Source organism: Saimiri boliviensis, chromosome 14 (assembly GCF_048565385.1).
Source record: "Saimiri boliviensis isolate mSaiBol1 chromosome 14, mSaiBol1.pri, whole genome shotgun sequence".
In the NCBI taxonomy this organism is placed as follows: domain Eukaryota; kingdom Metazoa; phylum Chordata; class Mammalia; order Primates; family Cebidae; genus Saimiri; species Saimiri boliviensis.
This window is the reverse complement of record NC_133462.1, coordinates 94,282,456-94,293,270: the sequence shown is the minus strand read 5'-3', so window position 1 is coordinate 94,293,270 and position 10,815 is coordinate 94,282,456. Positions and strand designations below refer to the sequence as shown.

Genomic DNA, 10,815 nt, shown 5'->3' with positions numbered 1-10,815 from the left:
GATGTCAGCATTTTCTCCCCCAACCTGGAGTCAGGTAGGCTAAAGGAGTCACCGTGGGTGATGGTGACGAGAGCCATCGGTGCTGGCTGCAGTTCACACGTTGCCCTGTGGAGGGCGGTTGCCCCCAGAGCTGCATTTGCTTCTTTGCTGCGTCTCTAACAGCCCAGCCCGAGATTCTCGATGTTCGCTTTAACCAAGTGACTGTGGCTAGCAGGGCCCTCGGGAATGTCTGTGCACTGCCTTCTGACTGCGGAAGCACGAGGGTCCTCACGCCCAGGTCAGGTGCGCAGCACCACATGGCCTGGACAGCAATGGACTGTGACCTGTGCTACCTTGAGCCGCCAGCTGGCACCCCGTCTCTACCATGGTCTGTGACTATGGTCTTAATACATGATCTCAAGCAGAACGCGCTGCCCTCACTCAGCTAACAGACTGGAAGACACATCCGGGACGATTCGCCCTCAAATCCTGTTTCAACACCGAGAGCTCTTCCTGCTGGGGCTGTCACCAAGGGCCTGGGGGCTTGGTCTGGGCCCTGGCCGCCTGGGGTCCGCAGTGCTGCTCTCATGAGAAGCTGGACAACTGGTGCCCACCACTGGGTGGTGCCCCTCCCCTGCAGGTGCTGACCCTGCTGCTCAAAGGGGAGCCCCAGCTCCAGCAGAGGCACCTCGGCAGCCTACCAGCAGTGCCCGGGGCACAAACCCACACCTTTGGCCTCAGCCTGTGCCTGAGTGGTGGGGTGCCAAGAGGCCCAAGTTCAGAGGTTAGCAGAGGGGCCAAATGGGCGAGCCACGCCCACTCAGCCTGTGTCTGGCTCTGGCGAGGCTGCGGCCATGCATGTCTGCCACCTCCCCTCCAAGGTACCTTTGCCATGTGTGGTCTGGGCAGCGCCGGCTCCATCTGTAGGAGGCTGGATGACATCTCAGGGCATCCCCATGCAGACCAGGGGTCCCAGCATAGAGGTTCCTGGAAAGTTGTTGGCTGGAGCTCATTGGATACACACATGAAGCGCCTACTGTGTAAAGGTGACTTGGCAGACGCTTTGCATGATTCACTGAACAGAGCAGAGAAAAAGCCCTGCCCTTCTTGGGGGCTTCCATCCTAGCTAAGTGCCAGCAACCCCAGTAGACACCACGGACAGGCAATGAACAAGCCATGGCAGGTGCACCCCTGTGGATTCAGATGCCTCCTCCCCTGCTGGGGTGGGGCAGCTGACCAGGAGCCAACTGAAAACATGCTGGGCTCTGGGTCAAGGGCAGGGCTGGCAGAGTGCCAGTCTCCACACACTGTAGATCTGCTAGAGGGCTGAGGCCTGGGGGCATCCTCTGCAGGAGGACCCCACGAGAGTCCACTCCCCACCACAGGCCTCTGCTGTTCACCGCTGAGCAGAGAGAACCCTTGATTGGCCTGGACAAGCCTGCCCACACCTCTATCATGCCCAGTGTGCAGAGGCGCCAGAGACCCACCACTCCTGAGAACAGCATCCTTGGGAAGACCCAGCTGTGAGTGTGCAGCAGGCACAGCCCCTCTAGGCCCAAGTGCAGATTCAGCAGCAGAAGGGATTCCACGCCCACATCCATGGCCTCTTCAGCTGCCCACAGGCCCTACAAAGGCTACCCTGAAGGCAGGGAGGCGGCTGAGGACAAGGCTCTTTGCCAGCCCTGCTTAGCGGCCAGCCCAGCCCAGCCATCCCCTCTGGGGACCCATAGAAGGCACAGGCCACTGGCTCTGCGGCCCATCACCTGGAGAATGGGCCAGCCCCAGCCCTGCCTGGAGGCCCTGGTGAGCTTGCCCAGCACTGCTCCAACTCCTCCTGAGCCCACAGGGCAGAGCCAGGGGTGGCCACCTAAGCCTGAGATGAGGGGATGGGGCTGGTCTACAGGGAAGGCAAACCAGACATGGACTCCTGTCAGCTTAGGTGTCCCAGCCTAAGAAGGCAGAGCCCCCAAGAGAGGAGGGTCATGGCGCCATCCTGAGCTCCCAGCAGGCCTGCTGCAGGTCAGAAGGGCCACATCCCATCTTGTCCCTGACCTCACTGGGCCTCACCCGAAAACAGTCGCCTGGGCAGTGGCCATGAATAGCCAGGCCACGAGGCTTGACGGGGTGGGCCCCAGGTGACAGGGAGGGCGCTCTTTATTTCTGGAAGGGCCCTGGAGCAGGAGGCTGGCTCTCGTCCTCTCCTCCGCCCATCCTTCGGTCCTCTCAACAGGTGCTATGGGGCGGAGGTGGCAGCAACAGCCTTCCTCAGCCGCTGTAGCAGCTCCTCGGGCCGCGGTGAAAACACGCTGGTGTCCACTCTTTGGAAGTCAGGGTGCGCCACCAAGGAGGCCAGCACGTCTGTGATGCGCCCAGCATCAAAGGCTGCCTGTTCGAAGCCCAACCCAGCACCATCCCTGGCGGCCGCCTCCCCCAGGACCAGAAGCCTCTTCTCAGCAATGATCTTGAGGAAGTGGTAAAACTCTGTGAAGTTGATGCCTGAGCAGGACCTCATGATGACCTGGGCAGAAGGAAGAGGCCAGTGAGCTGCGGACGCAGTTTGGGCTGCAAAGGACCCGACATGCGCTCATTCCCCAAAAAGGGAGAGAGGACCAGTAAGACAGAGGCACTGAGAAGCCGGCGGGGAACAAGGGCGTCTGAGCCACACAGCCCGAAAGCCTCCCCGGGGCCCACCCCAGGCTACTCCACACTCTCACAGCCTGCGCCTACCCACAGCTGGGCCTGACAGCCACACCCACCCCGAGCCTGCAGGCCTCACGAGGACCTGGCCCCAGCGGCCTCCGCCCACAGCGGCCCCACCTGGCAGTGGTGGTGCCAGTCCGGCATGGAGTCCCTCCACTCGCTGATCTCCTCCTGCACGGCACGCAACTCCTGCTGCAGGAAGCGCCACATGTTGGCCAGGTTGAAGCCATTGACCCAGTTGTGGTTGATGGAGATGGTGTCATCCTGGAAGGGGCACGGTGCAGGCAGGCCTGAGCCCACGGCAGGTGCCCCCCAACCAGCCCACACCTCCTGCGCCAGGAACCCACTGTGGGGTCCCGCCCTCTGCAGCCAAAAGGGCCCTCCTGTCTCCCAGCAGGGCTTCCTCAGCAGGGAAGTGGGTATCGGACTGGGACCACCTCAGGCCGCACGCAGTGAACTCAGAGCAAGCAGATCCAGGGACCAGCAGGGGGTGAAACAGAGGCTGGGCCTCAGCGATGCCCCGTTGTGAAGAGACTGGCCTCACCCATGAGCCACCCCATCCCAGTCCCGCTCTGGCTGGGACAGTGGGGAGGAGGCGATCCTCCTGCAGGAAGGCCCCCGACAGGAGCAGGAGAGCAGCACATCCTGGATCCAGGCCTCAGGGCGCCTCACCGCCTTACCAGGTTGTGCACCTGGTGGTGCCAGCCACTGGGCACAAACAGCATCTCGCCCGCCTCCTGCGTGACCTCCAGGGGTGGGCAAGCAAGCCGGCCCCGCGGGTACAGGTGCGTGTCGCAGAGTGCCGGGGAGGTGACGTCGTAGGGCAGGCTGCCGTGGCGGTCCCGCAGAGACTCCTCCTGCCCTGGGGGGAAGAGGAGCCACTTCTTCCTCCCACAGATGTTGACGGACCAGCTGAAGGAGCGGAAGATGTCAGCGTGGAATGGGGACCTGCAGCAGCAAGAGTGCCTGGTTCGTGCCTGCAAGGGCTGGTACGGGCTTTGCTTGACACCCTAGAGGCCTCCAACTGAAAGAGGGGTGGCCCCTTGGTCTTGAGGCACCCACTATGAGACCTGTGCCGAGCAACCCCCTCTGGCCACCCTGAGCCTCCCAGCCTGCCACCCCCAGATCTGTGGTCTCACCAGCTGCCTGCAGGCCCTGCGTACACAAAGCGGTAGTCGTCCACCGCCAGGGCGTCCCAGAACTCATTCAGCCAGTCAGACGAGAAGTACACCGGCAGGGTGAACACGTCCTCCGCCGCCGCCGGGAAGTCCCTGTGAGGAGGGTGCGGATGCACCGCCAACCGCGCGTGAGACACGAGAAGAGCAGGGCGGCACGAGCGGGCACCCGAGACCGCTCAGCTCCAGTGCCACTGCCAGATGTCTGCGGCCAACGGGCCCCAGCACCTTCTCTGAGCTGCTGCTGCTGCTGGTGAGGCAGGGGGGAGATAGTCTAACGACAATGGGTCTGCTTATGAAAAAGTACTGCTCACGCCTATCATCAGTGTTCGGAGAGGCTGAGGTGCATGCATTACTTGATCCCAGGAGTTCAAGTCCAGACAGGGCAACATGGGGAAACTTAAGTCTCTTACAAAAAAAAAAAAAAAAAAAAAATCAGCTGGGCGTGGAGGTGCATGCCTGTAACCTCAGCTACTAGGGAGGCCGAGGGTATCCATCTAAAAAAAGGAAAAAACCCACCCCATGAACCTCCCGAAGAACAAGATTTGCACCCATGCCGAAGACCACCCAGTTTCTTTTAAACAGATTAAAGTACTTCCCGGGGAAACACAGCTCCTCTGTGCCGCCGGGCGCCTCCGTGAGAAAGGCCCCTGGGTTCCCGCGCTAGGGGCGGCAGCACGTCTGGATGCGCCCAGCGTCAAAGGCTGCGTGTTCGAAGCCCAACCCTGCACCAGCCTTGGCGTCCCAAGCCCCATTACCTGCAGAGGTGCCAGTCTTTGAGGTAGAGGCAGCCCCGAGGAGAGGAGTAGCCCCCCCGGATGTACTCTTTCCAGTAGGTGATGTAGTCTCTGAGGGGCATGTGCTCTTTGGGGTTCGAGTTGTATTCCTGGACCCCACAGTTTGCCACTGGGACAACCACGTCTCCTGGAATGAAAGTCGGGCCCGGTCCACGCCAGCTCCCGGGCCCCGTCCTCACTCCGCACCGTCTGCAGAGGGGGCTCTCCAGGGCCCCGCGCCCGGCCCCTCGGCCTCCCCGGCGCCCCTCTCCGGGCGCGACCTCCCGGGCCTGGGTCCCCGGGCCTCCCCTCCCCGGCCGGGGTCTGCGTCCGCCGCCCCACCGTAGGTCCGCAGCAGGTGGTCGAAGTCGGGCCTCCCCGCGGGCGTCACCCAGCGCCGCCGGCTGCCCCAGCCCCGCGTGAAGGCGCTGGAGAACACGCAGGGCAGGTTGGGCAGCAGGAAGCCCCGCACGAAGTCGGCGTAGGAGAAGGCGCCCGGATCCGAGACGAAGGCCACGCGCGCCGGGGCCCGGCCGACGCCGGGGACGCCGCCCCCCGGGCCTCGGAAGTGGCGGTCGGCCAGCGCGCGCGTCTCGCGGTCCATCCCGCCCAGCTGGGGCCGCAGGACCCGCTCCTCACTTCCGCCGGAGCGGAAAGCGCGAGGACGAACCTCGGAACCAGAAGCCGCAAGGCGCCGCGTTTCCGCCCGACCCGCGCCGGGGACGCCCGCCCTGCGCGCCCGCCCTGCGCCTGCGCGCGGCTCGCCGCGGTCTTCCCTGCGCAGGCGCAGAGCGGTGGCGGCGCCTCGGGTCCGCTCCGGGGCGAGTCTGGCGTCCCTCAGGTGAGCGACGGCGCTGGCCTGCTGGGGCCCCGGCCCGGGCACTGGTGTCTGCCCTCGGCTCAGTCCGCGCGCTGTGGCTGACGCAGCCCGAGCCCTCCTTCCCACATCCCTGGCGGGGGGCGGGGACAGAGGCGGCTCTGGGCGCGGCGGCATGGGGGCGCCTAGGGATGATGGGACCCGGAGAGAACGGTGGGACCCAGAGGGAGATCTGGGGGGCCCTAGGATGGTGGGACCTAGCGGGCGTGGTAGGGTCCTGGAGGGGACAATGGGGACCTGGAGAAGATGTTGGCACTTGGAGAGGATGGGGACAGTGGGGACCTGGAGAGGATGGTGGGGTCGGGGAGGCGATGGTGGGGTCGGGGAGGGGATGGTGGGGTCGGGGAGGGGATGGTGGGGACCTGGAGGGGATGGTGGGGTCGGGGAGGGGACAGTGGGGACCTGGAGAGGATGGTGGGGTCGGGGAGGCGATGGTGGGGTCGGGGAGGGGATGGTGGGGTCGGGGAGGGGATGGTGGGGACCTGGAGGGGATGGTGGGGTCGGGGAGGGGATGGTGGGGACCTGGAGGGGATGGTGGGGTCGGGGAGGGGATGGTGGGACCTGGAGGGGATGGTGGGGTCGGAGAGGGGATGGTGGGACCTGGAGGGGATGGTGGGGTCGGGGAGGGGATGGTGGGGACCTGGAGGGGATGGTGGGGTCGGGGAGGGGATGGTGGGGTCGGGGAGGGGATGGTGGGGTCGGGGAGGGGATGGTGGGACCTGGAGGGGATGGTGGGGTCGGGGAGGGGATGGTGGGGACCTGGAGGGGACAGTGGGGACCTGGAGGGGATGGTGGGGTCGGGGAGGGGATAGTGGAATCATGGAGGGGATGGTGGGGATCTGGAGGATACGGTGGGACCTTAAGGGGATGGTGGAGTCATGGAGGGGATGGTGGGACCTGGAGGGGACAGTGGGGACCTGGAGAGGATGGTGGGGTCGTGGAGGGGATGGTGGAGTCATGGAGGGGATGGTGGGACCTGGAGGATACGGTGGGACCTTAAGGGGATGGTGGAGTCGTGGAAGGGATGGTGGGGATCCGGAGGGGACTGGAGGGATCAGTGGTACCTGGATGGTACAGTGTGATCTAGAGAGGATGACTGAGACCTGGAGGAAAATATGGGGTAGCTGAAGGGGTCGGGGTGACCTAGATGGGAGAATGGGGCCCACAGGGGACCTGGAGGGTATGGCAGGGGGCCCCAGGGGATGACGGGTGTCTGGAGAAGATGGTGGGGAAGGAGGAAGGGTATGAAATGAAGGTGTGGTGGGAGTGTGGGTGGGGACTTGGGGCTTGGTACACATAAGCAGGGCTGAAGTCTGAGGACATCAGGGTGGTGACATGAGGAGTGTTTTGCCGAACTTGCAACTGGCGTCACCCCAAAAGTGGCAGCAAGGGAGTTCCCCACACTGTCCTCAGGTGGGACCAGTTGGGATTCCAAAGAAAGAAGTGCTAAATGCATGGGGAGCCCAGAGCAGTTTTTTGTTTTGTTTTGTTTTTCATCTTGGAGATGGTGTGCAGTGGCACCATCACAGCTCACTGCAGCCTCCACCTCCTGGGCTTGATCAGTTCTCCTGCCTCAGCCTCCCAAGTAGTTGGGACTACAGATATGAGCCACCACACCCAGCTGAGTTTTCTTTTCTTTTCTTTTTTTTCTTTTTCTTTTTTTGTAGAGACAGGGTATACAAAAACACAGACACAGGTCTCTGTGTTGCCCAGGTTGGTCTTGAACTTTTGGGCTCAAGTGATCCTCCTGCCTTGACCTCCCTAAGTGCTGGGCTTACAGGTGTGAGCCACTGCACCAGGCCCTGCCTAGAGCCTTTGTTAGCGGAACTTTCATACAGAGTTGGCTGCAGCACTCCTTGAGATGGGCAGCAAGGGAAGAGGGATGTCCTACCTAGGTATGTGTCTGGCAAGGGGGCTGGGTTATGGAGTTTATAGGAAAGTTTCAGGAATTTGGCTCAGGGGCAAGATCATTTTGTTTGTAGATAGCTTCTTCCAGGCCTGGAAATGTTCAGGGCCCTGGATTGGGTTGAAGCCTGGTGGGAAAAACCTGTGGCTGGGGCACAGAGGCGTCGGGTTCTCCATGATTTTTGGCCAGGACATGAAAGTAGGGGGCCATGGGGCACTGTATGTGATGTATGTCTTGGTGTGCTGGAGAAATAAAAGACTTGAGAGCTCAAACCGACCTACATGGACACAGAGGGAAGGGAGCAGATTTATTGCCCCCGAAGCCTGGCAGGCTGTGTGCACGTAGGCGTTCTGCGACAGTGTGCAGAGTCTGGGCAGTTTCCCAGGCACCTTGACAGGGAGGCGGAAGGAGGAACAGTTAGAACTGCTCATCTCTCCCAGAGAATTGAGAGGCAGCTTTTGCTGGTTTGCACTCAGTGAGAGCCCTTTGATTTGGGTTCGGCGGTCTGATGACAGTCTAGGGGCTGGCAGGCCATGACTGTGTTTTGTGAAATCTGGACACTGGCCTGTCTCATCCCAGACCAAATGGAGGCATCCTAAGGGAGAGGGGGACACCTGCCATCCCTTTATGAAGCGATGGCAATGTTGTTTTATTTACTCTTATGAACGGGGATAAGGGAGGTTCTGGGAGTGCCGGGCCTCTGATCCTTGCTGGGGACTCTTTCCAAGGGGTGTGAGGTTTACCCAGGAGAACAGGGAGGATCAGAAAAGGGGAGGACTAGGAGGAAAATGAATTTTGGGAGTCGGAGTCCAGTGGAGGTGGGATTGGGGGCCATGGGGGCAGGGACAGGAGGTGGGAAGTTGCTCTGAGGATTGTGCGATTCAGTGTGTGCCGTGGCCCCTTCCTGGTAAGCCCCATGGTGACTTGTTTGGTCACAGTATGGAATTCTTTATTTGTTTTTTTTACACTAGAAAATGAGAATGTCTGGAGAAGTTACGATTGAGGAGAAAGAATCATCTCCAGTTCCATCCAGAGATGACCGTTTTTGTTTGATTTTTTTTGGACAAGAGTCTCACTCTGTTGCCCAGGCTGGAGTGCAATGGCATGATCTTGGCACACTGCAACCTCCGCCTTCTGGGTTCAAGCAATTCTCTTGCCTCAGCCTCCTGAGCAGCTAGGGTTGCAGGCGTGTGCCACCATGTCTGGCTAATTTTTGTATTTTTAGTAGAGATGGGGTTTCACCATGTTAGTCAGGCTGGTCTCAAACTCCTGACCTCATGATCCGCCCACCTCGGCCTCCCAAAGTGCTGGGACTACAGGCGTGAGCAACTGCACCTGGCCGAGATGATCTTTTTTTTTTTTTTTTTTTGAGACGGAGTTTCGCTCTTGTTACCCAGGCTGGAGTGCAATGGTGCGATCTCGGCTCACAGCAACCTCCGCCTCCTGGGTTCAGGCAATTCTCCTGCCTCAGCCTCCTGAGTAGCTGGGATTACAGGCGTGCGCCACCATGCCCAGCTAATTTTTTTGTATTTTTAGTAGAGACGGGGTTTCACCATGTTGGCCAGGATGGTCTCGATCTCTTGACCTCGTGATCCACCCGCCTCGGCCTCCCAAAGTGCTGGGATTACAGGCGTGAGCCACCACGCCCGGCCGAGATGATCGTTTTTTATTTCCTGGTGTAGAGCTGGCTTTTCTACGTTCCTTCACACGTGCATTCATTCATTCATTCATTCATTCTCTCTCTTTGCTCTTCTCTCCCCCTAGTCCTTATCTAAATGTTCATGCACACATGCGAGTGCACACACACACACACACACACACAGTCTCTTTCTCCATCTTGTGTAATATACATATTTGAACTTTTGCTGGTTTTAGTCTTTTTTTAAAAATTTAACCATATGCTCTAACAGCTTGCCACACACTGACCTCAGTATTGACAGTGAGTTGACCTTGCCATGTATTGTTCCTTAACTGCCAGTAGTCATTTGATTTTGGTTGTGCCACATGCAGATCACAGGAGGTCAATGGGGAAGATGCAGGGAGCAGAATGTTTGTAATTGTCCCGAGATCTTGGAATATGGTTCCAAGTTTGCCTCATGGGGAAACTGAAATTCAGCTGGGCATTGCCTGGGAGAAGTTCCTGAAGCCCCATGGTTGAGCCTCAGTTTCCTTAGAAAGGGGCATTTGGGCCAGCAGGTCCACAGCTCCCCCAGATCACTGAGCCCCTAGGACTTGGTGGGAGATGGAGGTCTCGTTCTTGAGATGGAACTCTGTGCTTTAGTTCCCTGGTCCACAGGTGCCCCCTGGGGTTAGTGTCACCACTGTGTACACAGGAGGCCTGGAGCGTCATCTGCTCTGATGGAACTGGAACACAGGCTTGTGTCACCCAGAGGCCTCCTAGATCAGCCCTGGCATCGCTTGGGAATGGCAAGAAATGCACATTCTTAAGCCCCATACAGCACTCCATCAGGGTGGTTTTTTGTTTTTAAGACAGGGTCTTGCTCTGTCGCTCAGGTTGGAGTGCAGTAGTGCAATCTTGGCACACTGCAACCTCTGCCTTCTGCACTGAAGTGATCCTCCCACCTCAGCCTCCCAGAATGCTGAGATTACAGGTGTGAGGCACTGTGCTTGGCCAGGATGGGGTTTTAAGTCGGCACTTTGGAGACATGCAGTTTGCACTGTGCAGAACATGTGCTCCTCTGTCACTGTGTTGCATGCAGACAGCCCCGGTGGGCGTGTCTGCACCTTGTGGCTAGAGCTGGGAACATCTGAGGGAGTGGAAAGAGGGTCTGGGGAGCAGGGGAGGGGAGCCTGGAAAGATTGGCCTCACCCTGCCGCCCCCGTGGGCACACACAGCCACCACTGTCCTCACTGAGCTTCTCAATCGCAAGGTAGTGGAAGGTGTGCAAGATGTTTGTTCTATGACTGTGGAAATTAACTAAAAATAAGTTGTTTACTGGGTACTGAGCCTCACTCAGGGGACCCTTGAGTGATGGAAATGGTGAAAGAGACCCATTGTACAGATCGCCCTGTGTGCTTCAGACTTCCTCCCCAAGAGCGTCACTTGTGTGGGTTGGCTGCAGACACCTGTGGGCCCCTGGCCATGACCTCCCTCGAGGATTGAGCTGTGTGTTCTCAGGGTCAGCGTAGGTCCCCAGGCCCACACCTGCACTGGAGGAGACAGATTGCAGATTGCAGCAGGCAGGGACCCCGTGAGGGCTCCAGGACTCAGCACTGGTTGCAGAACTATGTGGTACAGGAGGGCATGGGCACGGCCCTGCTTCCATGTGGCACAGTCATGGTCCACTCAGCACAAATTCATTGGGTGCCCATGGTGTGTAGGCCTTGTGGCCCTCCCATGACAGAAGGTGCCTTCTGTAGTGGGACAGTTGTGAAAGCACC

The 10,815-nt window shown here is 59.7% G+C and overlaps 2 protein-coding genes across 2 annotated transcripts in view; one reads left to right on the top strand and one right to left on the bottom strand.

Annotated features, from left to right (window-relative positions):
- Positions 1-1,020: 1,020 nt before the first annotated feature.
- On the bottom strand, positions 1,021-5,324 carry JMJD4 (jumonji domain containing 4). The gene is made up of 6 exons (XM_039464220.2): positions 4,973-5,324; positions 4,613-4,778; positions 3,819-3,950; positions 3,360-3,627; positions 2,797-2,943; positions 1,021-2,497 (listed from the first exon to the last, which is right to left on the bottom strand). Exons 1-6 carry the CDS (start codon positions 5,232-5,234, stop codon positions 2,213-2,215), a joined length of 1,260 nt encoding a protein of 419 aa, XP_039320154.1. The 5' UTR covers positions 5,235-5,324; the 3' UTR covers positions 1,021-2,212.
- Positions 5,325-5,385: 61 nt separating this feature from the next.
- The window catches only part of SNAP47 (synaptosome associated protein 47), a 67,997-nt gene continuing 62,567 nt past the window's right edge, over positions 5,386-10,815 (top strand). Inside the window, exon 1 of the mRNA XM_003935373.4 lies at positions 5,386-5,471. The gene's annotated coding sequence lies outside the window, so the exon portion shown is untranslated. The remainder of the gene's footprint in view (positions 5,472-10,815) is intronic.

Coding starts and splice junctions, on each gene's coding strand:
- JMJD4 (XM_039464220.2), bottom strand. CDS start 5,234: ATGGACCGCGAGACGCGCGCGCTGGCCGACCGCCACTTCCGAGGCCCG. Junction 3,951..4,612: donor AAAGACTGGCACCTCTGCAG/GTAATGGGGCTT, acceptor CCCTCCTCACAG/GGACTTCCCGGCGGCGGCGG. Junction 3,628..3,818: donor GCAGGGCCTGCAGGCAGCTG/GTGAGACCACAG, acceptor TTGCTGCTGCAG/GTCCCCATTCCACGCTGACA.